The following is a 17,681-nucleotide window of genomic DNA, read 5'->3' on the forward strand; positions in this document are numbered from 1 at the left end:
TTTCAGATAAATATTTATATTGCCGTGAAATAAAAAATTAGTCTCTTTTTCGTACCAAACGTCTTACGAGAGTTTTTTTCACAATAAACGTTTATCGATGAGACAAACTAGCTTTTCTTCATTTTAGAAGGCAAATAACTTAAGAAAGTTGAAATGAAATTTCCAATTTTCAAACACTTTTACAAAACAAACGAAACAATTCAGAAACAGAATTATATATATTTCTTAAAATCACAGTATTAAAATTTATTTTTTATATTTCCGTATGTATAAATATATATTCCTGTAAGAATATTATGAGGAAAAATATAAATGTAACAGTACTGAAATTAACACGCATCGATACTGCTTTACGTAGTAAAATGGAGATGATATATTTTACGATCTTTATTTAATCACATGCAGTATTGAGGAATTGATGTACAATTCTTGACTGCAAGCTGAAGAAACCAGGTAAGTCCTGAAGTGTACTTTGTTTTCAATGATGTTTGTGCTACGTTATACGAACAACTCCTTGAAGAAAACTGTTCTATCGGCAACCGTTGGCCGTCATATGAGTCGGGGGTGCGCTATGATAATATAAATATAGAAAGAAGTTGATTACTTAGACTGATAGCAACAGCATATCATCAGTCCTGGAAATTGATATTTTTATATTCAAAGTATTACATTTTTCTTTTGAAATGAAGCGGTACAAAGTTATTTTTAAAAAACATAAATAACTTTTCCGCGAAAACTTAATATGGTGTCCCAAGTTACGAAAAAAATTTGTATTACGTCTCTCGAGAATCCGAATTATCAATTTCTAATTTATTTACCGGCATTTTTTAAATTCATCTCAATTTTTTATATAATTATAAAAAAGGATTTTTTGAAAATAAAAGGATATTGACTAAATAAAATTTATTTATTTTATTATAATGTATTGTTTATTATATTAACACATTCTTTCTAATATTAATGTTCTATTACATTAATACTACAGCATTTGTATTTGTGGCACGATGACGTTTTTATGTTCCCTGAAACAATAAAACTTTTTGTTTATAAATCTATTTATAAAATGATTTTCCTATTCTATTTCAACTTGTTTTTTAGTTCTATATAAATTTTTAAAAATAATTTTGTTTTTTAAATTTTTAATTAGCTTATTTTTAAGACTAAACATTTAACTTGAAGATCATCGTTTGATTGATATTTAAAAAGAAAACAGTATTATTTGATCGTTAATCATTTTAATTTTTTTATTACTGAAGGGAGACAATACATTTCAGTAGCCTTTTTACACAAGTACGTGTGTAACTTTTATAACAGATATGATTGTCTCTCGCAATGGCCGGAGGATTTTAATGAATCAAGTATCCGCTTTATACACGCGGATATCTTATTCACAAGTAATTTATTGACCTTGATACACAGTTATTAGAACTGTGTATCAATATACACAAGTGAAAATTGATAAATTATAATTTAGAAATAAAAAAAGACCAAATTCAGATTGAATAATGAAAGTTGTTTGTATCTGCTTGTGATACAAAATAATTAAGTACAAAAATAATAAAGTAGGATTTTAAAATGTCTTTTTGATACAGTATTTAATAATAATAATAATAATTCTATTATTGTTAAATACTGTAGCTGTTGAGTTACGAGAGAATTATAAAAATGTAAAATTTTCGTTTGTGTGTTGCGGATAAGGAAACGGTAATCTAACGAAGCTGCTGCTCTAAGTTCAATAATAAGAAATAACATTTTTGTAACTTTATTGACAAAACATTTTTATTAATTTTTGTTTACCATCCCAAAAGTCTGTGGGTGATAGAGTTTTTAATTAAATAATTTTTCGATGTTATTGATTTGAACTACATAATGATTTAATGGTGCTAACAAGTTGTGAAATTATCTTCATGAGCAAACGATCGAATGTTTTTGTTCAGAAAATGAAGAATCTCGTATTTATTATTACAATTTGATTATCTATTTTAAAACCAGCATATTAATATATACTCCATTGCGATTAGTGATTTTCGTTTTTATATTTTGAAAACAAGATTATATTCCAAAAACCGTTTATAAAAAATGTTGTTTAAAATCTAAACCTTGATGACCGTTTCGATTATGACAACAATCGTCATCAGTATACACTACGGGAAAAGTATATTTAGAAAATATGTTGAAAAGTAAAACCTAATATTAGTTTCTATTCATATAACACTATTGTTATAAAACTAGTATTTCGAACCGTTATTTTAAAATAAGAAATAACATTTTTTAAAAATCAATAGAAAAAATAAATGTCATTTTAGAAAATTCCAGTAGAAACATAAATTTAATTTTACAATATTTAAATAGATTACACATGTCCATCACATTTAGCTAACGTCTCTTTTATAGGTCGGATAGGTAAAACTTATCTATAAAAGAATAAAGACAGTGTGGATTTTTAATCAAATGAAATGATATTACCGACAGTGGACAAAATTTTACTGGTGGAGAGGATATCAGTTTAATGTTCTTATGATTGCGAACTTTTCCAAAAGGTTTTTTTAACAAATTTAAACTTTAAACAGATTATTAGATATCGATCACTATTATGTTGTCATCAACAATGATGATTTTATTTTATTATTGATGAAGTAAGTTTTTCAACTACTCTATGTATTTACGCACATTTTTGAAAACCGTCATTTCTAATATACTACAATCTGTTTTCAATTTTGTATCCCAGAACTGCTTGGAAACTGGTCAAAAAATTTCAATTAACAATAATAGTGGCAGTTTTGTTAAAATTAAATAATTTATTAGATCGATTAAAAAAAATTATTTGTTTAGATAGATCAGATTAACAAACGTAAACATTACCTTTATTCCCTTAATCGGTGAAATGGCATTGATTTTACTACTTGTTGGATGAAGGAGTTTCCTTTAGGTTCCCTTTATCCAACAAAGTTTAATAAAAATTAAACAAAATATTCACGTAACGTTAAACCATGACAAAGTTTAGCTTTTTAGAACTTTTGTGAATTTTTATGGTATAAATATAATATTTTACTAAATAGTATATGTACTGACAGTCTTATAAATGTCCAGTAACAGTCGTCTTTTTTCCAATTCATTTTGCCGAATCTTTACTTGTGCTTCTATCAATTTGTTTTGCCAAATATTAATTATCTCTGCTTTCTTTATATGAAAATCAATTACAAGTTGATAATATCCTTTAGCGTAAGCCGTCAGTAATTCATTTTTTCCCTTATCCATTTCTTTTGCCAATCTGGCCAGCTCGAGTTGCTGATTTCTTATTACAGCTTCAACTTCCCATTGGTTTGATAAGTTCGGACTAAAAAGAAAACAACGTTATTTTATCCAGAATTAGTATAAATGTAATAATAACATTTGTGTACTTATTAGATATCAATGTAACAAACTACGTAGCTATTATTTTGCCTTAAGTTTATTCTGATTATAAACATTGTTTATTACGGGATGGATTACATAAATCGTTCAGTATTATAGTCTTAAGAGTATGATAAATAAAATATTATTATGCGTAAACTACCCGTTTCCTTTTGAATGTACATGTAGCACAAAGTTATCCGATTGAGGTAAAACGACAAAAAACTACCAAGCAAAAAGCGGGTATTAAAAACAAACGAACAGAATAAAAATATCTAAGTTAAATTATTAACCAAAAGGTACCAGATTTTACGTTTGACATTTCGGGAATCAAGTTAGACATACATTTGCTAATTGAATATTGTTTCAATTTAATTCATATTAACAGGTTTTGATTAATCGTATCATGAAAACTGATAATGATAAAACTGATGTACACCCTACATCAAAGTAATTTGTACCAAAAACCTAATTTATTTGTAAGTTACATAATAATTGTGGTTAAACAACTTAATATATCGTAGATTAAATAAACATAGATTCTAGTGGCAATAGTATTTTTAAACTTAATTGTGCATTTTGATGTTAATTTTTTTCCGTTAAAAATATGCACATACATAACTTTTTAATATTACGTATATAGACCCTGTGATTATTACGAACGATTCAACAAAAGCTTGATGATAATGAAAATAAAAAAAAATATAAAATTAACAAATTAGCATTATTTGATGATTTAAAGTGTTTTTTCCCCGGTGTTTCTAGAGCAGTTCTAGTAATCCACAAGATTTATTTAAAAAGATTTGTTAGGATTGAGAGTTGTATAATATTATTTTTATTGTGAATTATTTTCTGTAAACGAGTACGTAGACTGAAATGTAGGTCTAAATATCAGAGATTACGATTATAGCTTATTTGTAATTAATGTTGACGTATTAATGAACAAGGGTTCTGTGCACTGAAACATTAAAAATATTGTTTATACGAGCCACTTTTAAATTAATGAATTAATAAAAAAAAATTGACTGATTTAATTATACTTACATAGAAAAATTTGGATAATCCGTACCCCCAAGTAAGTTACTTCCTACATCAAATAGGTTATTTCCTCCAAGTAACATATTTCCCACACCTGATCCATATATATTATTTGTTACGCCGTTTAAGAAATCGAATCCCTGATTGTTTCTTCCAATGCCGTTGCCTACTCCATTTAAAAGAAGCTGAAGCGGATTTATTTGTGGGTCTTGCCTGAAATGTGAAGTAATAATTAGAATATCCTTAAATATTATATATATGACACAGTTGTTATTTATTTCAATACACGAAGCAGCTCTAAATTTGTCTAATTTCTTTGCGATTTTTTATTTATCGTAAAATTAAAGCAAACTGGTATTGAGGATATTTTATCTGAAAAATAACAATTTACTGCATATGTTTAAATCGGTACTATTTATTTGAGAACTTGTTGGAAATTTACAGTTAAACGTAATATTAATGATTACGACATAAGGACAGGTACTGATTATTGTATCATGAAAACTCATAATGTTAAAACTGACTTACACCCTACATCAGAGTAATCTGTACCAGAAACGTAAATTATTTGAAAGTTACTTAATAGCTTTGGTCAAACAACGTAATATATAGACTTAATAAGTCGATAAATAAACGTAGATTGTGGTGGCAATAGTATTTTTAAACGTTATTCTTATCTTATCTTATCTTATCTTGATTTAGAATTTTAATTTTTTTCTGTTAAAAATATGCACATATATAACTTTTAAATATTATGTATATAGACTAGTGTAAATGATGTTTATGTTGAAAATATTCTATACATCAACTATGTATACAGTAGGTTGCGAAACGTATGAAAACGAAAGACGGTTTTGTTGGTATCCTTTTCTGTAAACTGTCATTTTACTTCCCTATGATCATTTACAAAGTTTTAAAATTGATACAAAAGACGATGTGTTTACTGTGAAATTTAAGCATTCATATATTTTTTGAATATTCAAATCTTGCTACCGGTAGAAATTCATCGATGAATAAAAGAAATGTTCGAAAGTTATGATACGGTAGAACGTTCTATAGGTGACTATAAACGCTTCCCGGTGATTATTACGAACAATTCAGGAGAGCTTGATGATAATGAAAATAAAATAAGCAAATTAGCATTATTTGATGATTTAAAATCGTTTCTAGAGCAGTTCTTGTTAAAATAATCCACAAGATTTATTTTAAAGATTTGTTAGGATTGAGAGTTGTGTATAATATCATTTTTATTGTGAATTGTTTTCTGTAATCGAGTACGTAGACTGAAATGTTGGTCTAAATGTCAGATATTACGATTACAGCTTATTTGTAATTAATGTTGACGTATTAATGAACAAGGGTTCTGTGCACTGAAAGATTAAAAATATTGTTTAGACGAGCCACTTTTAAATTAATGAATTAATAAAAAAATAAAAAAAAAAAAAAAAAAATTATGCAAATACAATGGTGTTAAAAATTTGACTGATTTAATTATACTTACGTAGAAAAATTTGGATTAACCGTGCCTCCAAGTAAGTTACTTCTTACATCAAATAGATTATTTCCTCCAAGTAAGTTATTTCCCACACCTAATCCATAATTGTTATTTATTACGCCGTTTAAGAAATCGAATCCTTGATTGTTTCTTCCAATGCCGTTGCCTACTCCATTTAAAAGAAGCTGAAGCGGATTTATTTGTGTGTCTTGCCTGAAATGTGAAGTAATAATTAGAATATCATTAAATATTATATATATATATAAAACTCTGGGAAGAGGATGAAGCTACAGGAAGCCAAATCCGGTGAAGAAAGTGTGGTAGGAAGAGTGGCATCATGGTATGATAAACTAGAAACTCAAGTGTTTTGTAAATTCTATGGACACCAATATTGTCATCATGGGTCACTTTCTCAGGAATGGACCTCCTCCGGACTATTAAAGCTTGGGGTGGTCCTTCCGGACTTTTCAAACTTATTTACTACGACAGTAAAGTTTTATAACAAAATTAATGACGGTAACTTTAAAATAATTAGACTACATTAAATAATTAACTATTGTAAAACCTATGATAGGAAAAATATATATATATATATATATATGTGTGTGTTCACCGTTGATTTAGAAGTTGTAGAAGTTGTTGGGATGGTTCGAAGAACGTGCTGATTAAAAAGAATACGGAAATCAAGATTAAATATGACATTTTTGCTTGTATTTGTAACCCTACTCTCGTATATTCCTCTATTTAAGTAATGTTCTTATTTATATATTTGAAAACTGGTTACGGATTTTAATATTATTGTTAATGTGATTATTTTATTCAAATGGTGTTTGTAGGATTTCCACGGTAATAATTAAAAATTATAATGAAATAAATAATAATAATAAATATTATCACGTATTTTTTTTAATTAATAAGATAAAGTATTTATAATTATATATATATATATATATATATATATATATATATTACTAAAATTATTTTTAGATTAGTTTTTTCTTCGGTTTAGTTATTATTCTGTTTACAACTGTTATTGAGAAGATTTACTGTCATCGATTTTAATGTTAATGCATTATTTAATCTATGATATTAAAAAATAACAACAATGAAGAATCAACCAAACAAAGATATAAGAATTTTACATTATTTATTTCTTCCTAATCTAAATCTAAATTAAATGTTCATTAATATTAAAATATTTATATATATAGCGATATATTTTGCTCGCCCAACCGTTTAGCCATCATCTTGCTATATACTTACTCTTACTTACAAACTATACTCTTATATTACAAATGTTATTATTATTTAATCGTGCTGTTATATTACAAATCGTAATTATTTATGGTAATTTTATCAGGGCTCGCTTCTGTCTGTATCCCGTTCAGACAGACAAGTATGGCAAATTATTGTAATACCGGACATTTATAATGACTGTTATAATTGTAATTTCTCAACTTATGTTTGGAAAATTATTTACGATTAATTTTATTGAGTTTACTTCTTTATTAGTCCGCAGTTGAATTAAGAGAGCAAAAAAAATTAATCCATTTCACTGTGTTTTGAATTAATGTAAACTAACTATTCTAATGTGTCGGGTAAGTAAAACCATTCGTACCGAGATAAAACCTGTCGTTAGGAGGAATAAGAAATATGAAATTATGTTTTTTATAAAATAATGTAATATTATAAGTAATGTTGTATAGAGACATAATATTGGATAACGTTGCTATTTTTTTAATGAGTTCAAGGACACAGCCAGGTGATAAAAAAAATTGAGCGATTGTTAATATCAGTTCCAAGAATTTAATTAGGTCGGTTGAATTTAGGTTAGTAAACTCATTTAGGTAAGGTTGTCGTAAATAAATTCGCACCATTAATTTATAAAATTCATAAAAAGTACAATAAGCAACAGAATTGCGCAATATATGGGATATATACTAAAAAAAAATCTAGATTTGCTCTTAATTGTAATTGAGATGAATTTGGATAAAATATCATTTTACTACATTTGTGGAGGACTTAGTGGAAGTTAATCGGTAAATTATTGTTTTGTGTTCTTGTTATTTTTCGAACATATAACCAAAAGTGCAGGAAGTGAATGTAAAACCAAAAATACTCCGTTATCCAGCTACAGTTGTTTCTTCATCGACATTATAAAAAAAAACCACATGCATCGTAACAAATTGTAATTTTATCTATTAAAAAATATATATGTACTCTGTTCATTCGAAGAAGGATTTTTGAGCCCACCGGGTTGATCAAGTGGTGAACGCGTCTTCCCAAATCAGCTGATTTGGAAGTCGAGAGTTTCAGCGTTCAAGTCGTAGTAAAGGTAGTTAATTTTATACGGATTTGAATACTAGATCGTGGATATCGGTGATTTTTGGTGGTTTGGTTTCAATTAACCACACATCTCAGGAATGGTCGAACTGAGACTGTATAAGACTACGCTTCATTTACATTCATACATATTATCCTCATTCATCCTCTGAAGTAATACCTGAACGGTAATTCCCGGAGGCTAAACAGGAAAAAGAAAAGGAGATATGAAATAAACAAACTGCGAGTTTGGAAGTGCGTGTATATACAACACACTAATGTACGCGCCGAGCTGTTGTAATTACCGGATGTTTAGGAAGAAACATCGTTGTTTATCACCAGTTTTAAAATTGCAGTATAAATTCTCTTATTCCATACTGGATATTTTTAACTTTCTTTTAATTATAGTTCTATGTTTAAATACCTTTTTTGGTACACGCGAGTGTGTGTGTATGTGTATTCGGTTATTGTGAAATTGTGTGATTATTACTGATTATTGTGACATTTGATAGTGTGATAGCCTAGCCTGTATGTGTGCGTCTATTCGAATTAGTTTTCGATATGGCTAATAATTCAGAAACATCTTTTAATAAGAGCAGTAAAGGGAAAGATTTGCGAAGTGGTGAAAAAAAAATTAAACTATTCAATCAACTGCTGGAGAAAATTCTTACGTTGGTTAAACACGAAATAGTGAAACTTGCTTCTGAATTAACTGGTGTGTCGGTTAGATATCTAACCGAAACACCAGTTAATTCAGAATACGATCTATTAATAGATTACGGAAATAACGTGCAAAGGAAAAGTAGAAACTCCTGTTATAGTAAACGTTAAAAACCTGTGCCAGGAAAATGGGATGAATTTGAAAAAATGTATTAAGATTGACTGAACATAATTTCTTTTTTCGAAATGAAATTACAACCTTAAAAAAATTGCTGATGTGATGACCTGTGTCAGGAATTTACGAAATATTGGACGAACTGGTTTATACAAATTACTGTTGATGAATTTTAAATTATTAAAAAAAAATTAAACGTAATTGTTGATCGAGAGATCATAATTTGGTGTCATATTTATTTTTAAAAAATTGAAAATTATAGAAAAACGGGTAGAAATATATTTTATTTGGATGAGACGTGGGTAAATAAAGGCCACACCACTTTTTGTGTAACGATAGTTACATTGGTAAAAACAGCATTTCTGTCAGGATTAAGCAGAGACCTGCAACCTCCAAAAAATAATGGAAAGGATTAATTGTGGTACATATTGGCAATGAAAATCGATTTTTAGAGGGGGGATTACCCGTTTTTTAATCCCAAAATCTGGAGACTACCACGATGACATGAACGGAGATATTTTAGGAAGTGGTTTGAAAAGTATTGTCATTATTACCCGAAAATAGTATTGTTGTAATGGACAATGTTCCGTACTGTAATGTAAAACTGGAAAATATTCCAAACAGTTGATAGAGGAAACAAGACACGTCAACGCCAACTTCTTGGAGTGGTGAAGAATCGGATATAATAAAGGGAATCCAGTGCTTGTCGGACACTGACAGAGAATACGGTAAGCTATTTTCTTAATGTTTAGAACTGGTGAGGTTTTGTTTAAGTTATATATTTTACCTAGTAAATTATTTTTAATAATATCGTATTTATTGTTTCGTCGGTTTTATTATATTAAAAATTTTGTGAGGAATTAAAAAGTCATGTGTAGTATAAAATTAGTATAAATTAAATTATTATTTATAGTTAAATACATAATTAAATGTATTTAATTATCATAATATATAGTATTAAATAGATTATAATAGTAATTAGAATTATAATAATTACAATTAAATAAATTTTTAAGTATAAAATTTTGTGAGGAATTACATAATATTGTAAATTTAGTGTGCATTATTTTTTTGTCACACTGTTCCTCTGCGCTCTGTCGTCTGCAGTGTGTTTTAGTGATATCTCTATCTTAGAATGAACGGAGATTATATATATATATATATATATATATATATATTAAATATGAAATTACATTTTTGATTATATTTTTAATTTTAGTTATTTAATTAAGATGTTCACCAAAATTAAACAGCAATCAAAAATTTGAATATTAATTTATTAAACTCGGAATTTAAAAAAATATGTTTTACACTTTTTGAAAAATTGGGGGACTCATGCATAAGAGGACTTAGGCATGAAAAATATAGCAATAATTCTAAATAAACAAAGATTTAATTTCTACGATGGGGGCGAAAATTTTGGGCTATTTTTTTTTTCAATAAATACTAAAGGGTCATTTCTAAATGCAACGGGTAACTTGCGAAATGGATTTAAATATATATTTTTTTTACCACAAATCATTAGAGTGGGATGGAATGTATAGCAGGTTGGAATATGTGGAATTAAGTACAAAAAGCAGGGTGTAGGTAAAAAAGAATAATATGTAATGTCATGTTTGGGAAACGGTGAGTATTAAATAAAACGTTTTGATAATTTTTATCTCGATAAACAAAACTTCATCTTTTGCAAGAAGATTATTTTTTTAAGTGCCAAAGTAAAATTTGAAATTTTATTTGGGCCAAAACGCCCAACCCCTTTTTATAATTTTTGAAAAATATAATACTTTCATTCTCCTCGAAGGTAGTACCAAATTTATAGAAAATATAATATAAGTTCATGTTTCATTTCGTTGAAATATTTTCAAATATCTCGTATATCTATATTTGATATCAGCTGATTTATTATTTTTCTTTAGGAGCTCTCCTTGCTTATCTGCATTACTTTTTTCATACTTTGTAATTTTACTACCTAACTAAAAAAATTATATCTCTTCTGGTATTTCGGTTCCTTTATCTTAATACTTAACACTATTACCCTTCTTTATGTAATTTCATTACATTTGTTTTAGTCTTATTTATTTTCAGACAAATTTACTTCATTAATTTTCAAAAATTATCTCATTGGCATAAATCAATGCTATTCAGTTTTTATCCTAACTCCGTTGACGTTTGTTTAAAAACATGTGATGTGGGCACCACATGACTTCCTTGTACGCCTACTAAATTACATATACAAAAATGAAAAGTATATAAACTTTTATTTCAGTAATAACTATTAATATTTTTTCATATTTTTTAAAAATTATTATTGAATTATTATTTATCGTAAATTTGATTTTACAATTAGAGGTTAATCAATATATTTAAATTAAAAAAAAAAAAAGTTAAAAAAAGGAGTTGATTCGAACCGATGTGCCTTCCCCTTGTAAGGCCAAATATTTCATTAATTAAAATTTCATTTGGCTATAACTCTGGAACCAATGAAAATAAGTACCACTTACGATATATTGTTGAAAATATCCCAATGAAGGCTTATTACTGCAGTTAATAAAAAGTTCTTCTAAATCCAAATCTTTTTGGATTTTGGGCTGTTTTGGATACTTTTGGTTCAGTCGATTGCAATCGAAAAAGGGAGGTACACAGCTAGTTGTTACCATAGTCCTATATCCAAAATTTCAACATCCTACGGACGGCTAAACGTTTTTGTAGTATTCGAGTTACATACGTACGTATATACGTCACGCCGAAACTAGTCAAAATAGATCCAGGGATTGTCAATATGGATATTTCCGTTGAAATCTGAAAACCGAAATTTTTCGCGATCACGTAAAGGAAGTAAAACAGAATGAGGTATGTCGATTTAAGATTATTCTATCGATGATCGATTTTAAATTATTATATTGCCTTTAAGTGCTTTCTGATCGCAGGATCTACCTTATGCAAATAAACAGTTTTGATTTTTGATTTTTCTAATTTGGAAGAAATGTTCATGTAATTTTTTTTAATATACTCAGTTTTGTATATTGTAGAAGAAAGAGATGTTATAGAAATAATAAAATCAAATAATAACGCATATAAACCAATTCGGGGATATCAAAGTTGATTGATAAGAATGACGGCTGGTATGTCTTAATCGCAGTCGGCACTGGACCACTTCTTCTGGCGAATCTATCTGTACAAAGAGTAGCATGGTAATACCGTTTCTTTGACGTGTCGGAGTTTATTATCCGCTGTAGCGGTCCACTTACCTTACCACCTTCATCGAAGAGTATGTTTAATGGAATTAATCAAATCGATAGTTTTAACGTTAACAATTTTTTTTTATAAGTGATATATACTGTTGACCTTTGAGGTGGGAGGTAGCTGCTGCACTGGCTGTTGTATTCCATGTTCAATATTTAATGAGGATAGTTTTTATACGAAATTTAAATTCGATTATTATAATCTAACCTTATTTTGTAATTTTAACGAGTTAAATCTCAACCTTACTCTTTTTTGTTCATTAATTTAAGAATATTTATGATATATCCATCCCAAGCTAGGGTATTCAAATAATTGAGGAAAGAATTTGAATATAACCAAACTGTTTGTATGGAGAGCGCGGAATTGGTTCAGATTCAACTTCATAAGAGCAGCCACTATGAACAGATTTTACACTAACTCACTTGTGCAATAATGTATCGCAAAGGTTTTTTCGATATGCCTATGTGATTGGCGAAGTGTTATTGTATTATGTAAAAGTCATTTTGCATCGATTCATCCACCTGCTTTTGATGCTGCTCAGCAGTCGCAGAAACTGGTCGAGTAGTGCGAGTTTCATCTTCAATATTCGCCTTACCAGCATCTGATACAAGAAAGTTTATCGCTTACCTATTCACAGTACTTCGATCGACAGTTTCATCATAAACGGCTTTCAGATGTCCTTGAATGCCACTAGGGTTAATTTTCTCCACTTTCAAAAATTTAACCGTTGCACTTTGTTTTAGACGCTAGACTTATCAGATTCCATAATAATGGCGACCGAAGTAAGTTAGAGCTCGTGGATAAACGTATTTTGGAATGGTAAAAGTTTGCAAATGAAACTACAAGATGGTATTTGTTTGTATGATATTTTGTTTCCCGTTATGTTCCGGTGTGAATTATAATTCAGCCGTCCGTCGTAGTGATGTGTAAAATTATTAAGTCTTGAGTTAGGTAATAATAATTTGTTTAATAGATTTGTTTTTCTTATTTTATTATTATAATTGGATTTTTCGTAAAACAGATATAAAAGGGACACATATTTCATTGTTAATGGACTAAAATTCTTTTGTTATTTTTTTAAACGGATACAAAAAAGTTATACATCGTCTGTTGTAAATGATTTCCATTATCCTTAAGTCGTAAATAGCTTTTCTGTCTTTCAATTTTGGAGATAGAATTTTATCAGCTAGTTATCGTGCGGTACTATTAAATTTAGACCTGCGAAGTAAAGTACGGGTTGGAACACTCAATAGAAGCGAGTGGACATCTACACATGCGTATAAATCTCATTTCCGTATGTTATATTGGTTTTTACATACAGAAGGAATTACTTAAAAAATATATAATGAAATAGTCCAGATGTAAGCACATGTTTTTAGTTTGATTAATAGCCAGTGACTCTCCTGTTGTTTACTTAACAACGTCAATGACTCCTTTCTACATTATTCATTCTTTCAGGTCTTCAACTACGTATTACAATATTGCGATGAAGTTTTTTCTTGGTTATCTTGAATTTCTGACAAGAAAATTATTATATGTTTTATGTATCGTTAATTTTTTAGGTGTCATGTTAATTTTTAGCTTTTACACAATAAATCTTCAACCTTAGTCACTAGAAACATTTATTTTTACTAATCTTAAATTACAGAACACTAATTGATATATGTTTTATGAAATGTAAACATGTATTTAATTATATTCACTAATAATCGTTTAACTGCTGTAATTAACTCAAAATAATTACTTGAATTACTCAGAATAATTCTTTTCATATTTATCATAAAATTCATTTTTCTGTGTTTGGTGGCTGAAACAGTTAAAATTTTAGTTATTAAACATAATTATAAATATTATAAGAAATGAACATTAAATATACACTTATAATAATATTCGTATGTTATGTATAAGTACATTTTTATTACGTATAATGTACATGTGTTATTTATAATTTGTATTATACCGGGTGAGCAACATAAAACCGGCGCTAGCTGCGGCTATTTGAGGTTATTTTTAATGCTGTTACCGTCGCTGCTACTACTAGCGCCACTATTGGTTGTGTATTTTACTACTTTCGTCAATTGTCAGTTAAAAGCTGTTCGTTAAGTATAGTTTCTTTGCAGTTGTTCTAAAACGCCTTATTCGATCGATGTTACGGTTTTATCGTGGAAGTTTATCCACGATAAACTTCCTTTTTTTGGATCTTTTCAAGAAACGAATAGAAACGAATTTCAAGAATCAAATATTATCGGAAAAATTTCCTAATGCCAGTATCCCAGCAAAGGCTGTAGTCTACACGATTTAGTTTAAAAATGGCGTACAACGAAATCGGTTTCAAACGCAGAACGAAATAGAGGTGACCTTCCGTTAGGACTTCACTGAGCCAATAGCCGATATTCGGAGAAGAATGTCTACCGGTTCGAAAAAATCTATACGTAAGTTATCACAACACAGTGGTGTAATATACAGATTTTTCTGTGAGTTTCTTAGTGAATTAGATTTAAAACCTTATCGCGTAACAGCAATTGTGCAACAATTTAAGAAAATAGACAAAACATTTTAATTATGCGCCTGGCTTTTCAAAACTTTGTCGATGGTATGTGCTTCTGTGGAATCCGATGCTGTTATTTCTGTGACAAATGAAGCACGGTTTCATTTACCTGGGAATGTTAATTTTGTCACAAGTACTAATGCGTTCATGGGTTTTTACGAAACGAACTGTCAATAGAGGGTAGTGAACTTCTTGATTCCCAGATTAGTTTAGTAATACACTAATAAATAACATGGGTAAGGTAGTCGAAAGATTACTAGAAACCCGACTCAGAGAAGAAATCGAGGAAAAAGGTTGTTTACATGCGGAGCAATATGGTTTTAGAAAAGGCCGGTCTACGATAAACGCGATCGACAAAGTTAAGACCTGGGCATTAAATAGTAGAAACGGCACGTGGAGAACTAGGAAAATCCCACTTATTATAATGTTGGATATAAAAAATGCTTTTGGATCTGTTCCTTGGAGAGCCATTATCGCAGCGTTACAAGCCATGAATATAAGTGATTATCTAGTCAACCAGATTAATCAATACCTTTACCATAGATTCATTGAGGTTAAAACGTTAGAAGGAAAATCCACATTTGAGATATTTGGAAGAGTTCCACAAGGATCAGTCCTTGGGCCTATACTGTGGAATATTTTTTATGACAAAATTTTTAGATTAGATTATCCCGAGGGGGTTTTTGTTGTTGGATATGCTGATGACATTGCTATCCTAGTAGAAGACAGAGAAGTTAATAACCTAGAGGATAAAGCAAATCAGGCGTTACGAATAATTGATGAATGGCTGATAGGAAGCATGCTACAGATATCCCCTAACAAATCCTGTTGTTTGCTGTTTTCAGGTAGAAGACCTATTAGAAACCTCAATATAAACATTAGAGGAGAGAGAATTAAGGAGGTCAAAGAAGCAAAGTATTTAGGGGTTCTTTTGGATAAAAGCCTAAGATTTAGCAAACACGTTGAGATGATTTGTAACAAGGTCACCCCTTTGATTAAGGCATTGAGGACTCTTTTCCAGAACCATGGTACACCGATAATGGTAATAAGGAGACTGATAACTGCGGCTACCACGTCAGCAATTTTATATGCGGCCCCGATATGGGGAGATACAATGAATATTCAGAGAAACAAAACAAAATTAAAAAGAGTACACAGGCTTGCTTTACTGCGTGTAGCCGCGGGATACAGAACAGTGTCATACGACGCGCTGTGTATACTAACGAAGGTTCTACCCATTGATTTACAAATTAAACAAAGAACATTTAGATATAGGGGTATGTCCAAAGATGAGATTGAACGGCTAATTGATCAAGAGTGGCAGGATATATGGACACACTCTAGAGTTGGGGATTGGACCAGGCGACTAATCCCCAACATAAATATGTGGACTAGTAATAGAATAGGTAATGTAGATTTTTATACGACACAACTGTTGACGGGGCATGGCTCGTTCGGCCATTATCTGTTTAGAATTGGAAAAAGACCTACCCCACAATGTGTGTACTGCCCAGAGACTGATGATGCGGAACACACTGTGTTTGTATGCCCAAGATGGGCTCCAAATAGAAGAGAAATTTCGGACAACGGACTTACACCTGAAAACCTCTTAAATTGGATGGTCTATAGTGACGATAACTGGGATTGGTTCCGTAGGTTTGCCGGGGAAATCTTACGCACCAAGGAAGAAGAGGACAGAAGAAGGGGTTTATGAAATTAGGGTAGGGAGGACAGTCCCTCCGTGGAGGGCCCGTACGCCGTGGTGTGCGGGTTCCTGAGAAGGGGGGGAACTCCTGGGGAGTGTGGGACAAATAAAAGACCGAGTCCCGGTTGGCGGTGCCGCTCCTGCGGGTGCCTCGGCGCTTAGTGGGGCCGGTACCGCTGATTAGAGGCAAAGACATAATGACCGAGACCCGGTTCCCTGCTGAGGGGATGGGAGGTGGCGTAGCCATACCCCGTCTCCGAGGCGGGGGATTAGAGGCAGGCGAATAAAATAAAATTAAAGATCCGAGACCGGGGGAGCTAACCTGCCGTGCCGGGTGTACAACCGGTGGGCGGGGGACACTCCCTTAGAGTAAAAGGACACTCTCCCCGACTGAGTATACTTAAATGGATATCCGGTCGGGGAGAGTAGGGGAAGAAAAAAAAAAGATTAGTTTAGTTAGTGGAGTGTGGAGACTCGTCCCGAGTGGAAGTGTTCTTATAGCTCCGCGTTTTCGTGTTTTTTGGACAGTTTTTTGATTTGACAGATTTAACTGGATTTGGCAATTGGATATCAAAGTGGACACGGACCTACTTTTTTATTAACGTTTTTCGTTGTACAAGTGTTTACTGTGAAATAAGTATTTTTATGTTATAATTTGGTTTTTATAACTTACAGACATGTTATAAGTTATAAAAAGTACGAAGAAGTATTGTTTCTACATTGAAACATCATTTAAGTGAGTTAAAATTACTTTTTAAGACTTTGGAGGTTAGAATAAGATAAGAGAAAATTTTCTAAGTTAAAAGACAAGTTGCTGCGAGATAGTTATTTAACGTAAACAACAACTTAGGAAATTTTTAAATATTTCTTATAAGAGAAGAATTTGAGTGAAATTTAGAAGTCAAATAGAAGATTTATAAGGGGCTTTCCTTTTCATCAATAATTCCTGTACCTTACATCCTATTTCAAAAATTCCTTCATATAAACTGCAATCATAGTCTTCCCCAACCCCTGCCCCCCACAAAAAAAATTCCCCCCCAAAAATATTATATCATTTTTGGGTCCATACATTTTACCTACGCCCCAACCCCTGAGTAGGTAC

The 17,681-nt window shown here is 30.4% G+C and overlaps 1 protein-coding gene and 1 long non-coding RNA gene across 2 annotated transcripts in view; one reads left to right on the forward strand and one right to left on the reverse strand.

The window, feature by feature from the left end:
* Positions 1 to 17,681, forward strand: part of LOC142326695 (uncharacterized) — a 181,192-nt gene that overhangs the window by 107,303 nt on the left and 56,208 nt on the right. The window lies entirely within an intron of this gene.
* Positions 899 to 6,651, reverse strand: LOC142326845 (uncharacterized). The gene is made up of 5 exons (XM_075369580.1): positions 6,540 to 6,651; positions 5,933 to 6,139; positions 4,438 to 4,644; positions 3,073 to 3,337; positions 899 to 1,022 (listed from the first exon to the last, which is right to left on the reverse strand). Exons 1-5 carry the CDS (start codon positions 6,626 to 6,628, stop codon positions 1,014 to 1,016), a joined length of 777 nt encoding a protein of 258 aa, XP_075225695.1. The 5' UTR covers positions 6,629 to 6,651; the 3' UTR covers positions 899 to 1,013.

Source organism: Lycorma delicatula, chromosome 6 (genome assembly GCF_047948215.1).
Source record: "Lycorma delicatula isolate Av1 chromosome 6, ASM4794821v1, whole genome shotgun sequence".
Lineage (NCBI taxonomy): Eukaryota > Metazoa > Arthropoda > Insecta > Hemiptera > Fulgoridae > Lycorma > Lycorma delicatula.

Excerpts from the sequence above, each read along its gene's own strand:
- LOC142326845 (XM_075369580.1), bottom strand. The coding sequence starts at position 6,628 with ATGTCATATTTAATCTTGATTTCCGTATTCTTTTTAATCAGCACGTTC. Across the intron at positions 6,140-6,539 it reads CTACAACTTCTAAATCAACG|GCAAGACACACAAATAAATC; the intron begins GTGAACACACAC and ends TTCACATTTCAG. Across the intron at positions 4,645-5,932 it reads GTTAATCCAAATTTTTCTAC|GCAAGACCCACAAATAAATC; the intron begins GTAAGTATAATT and ends TTCACATTTCAG.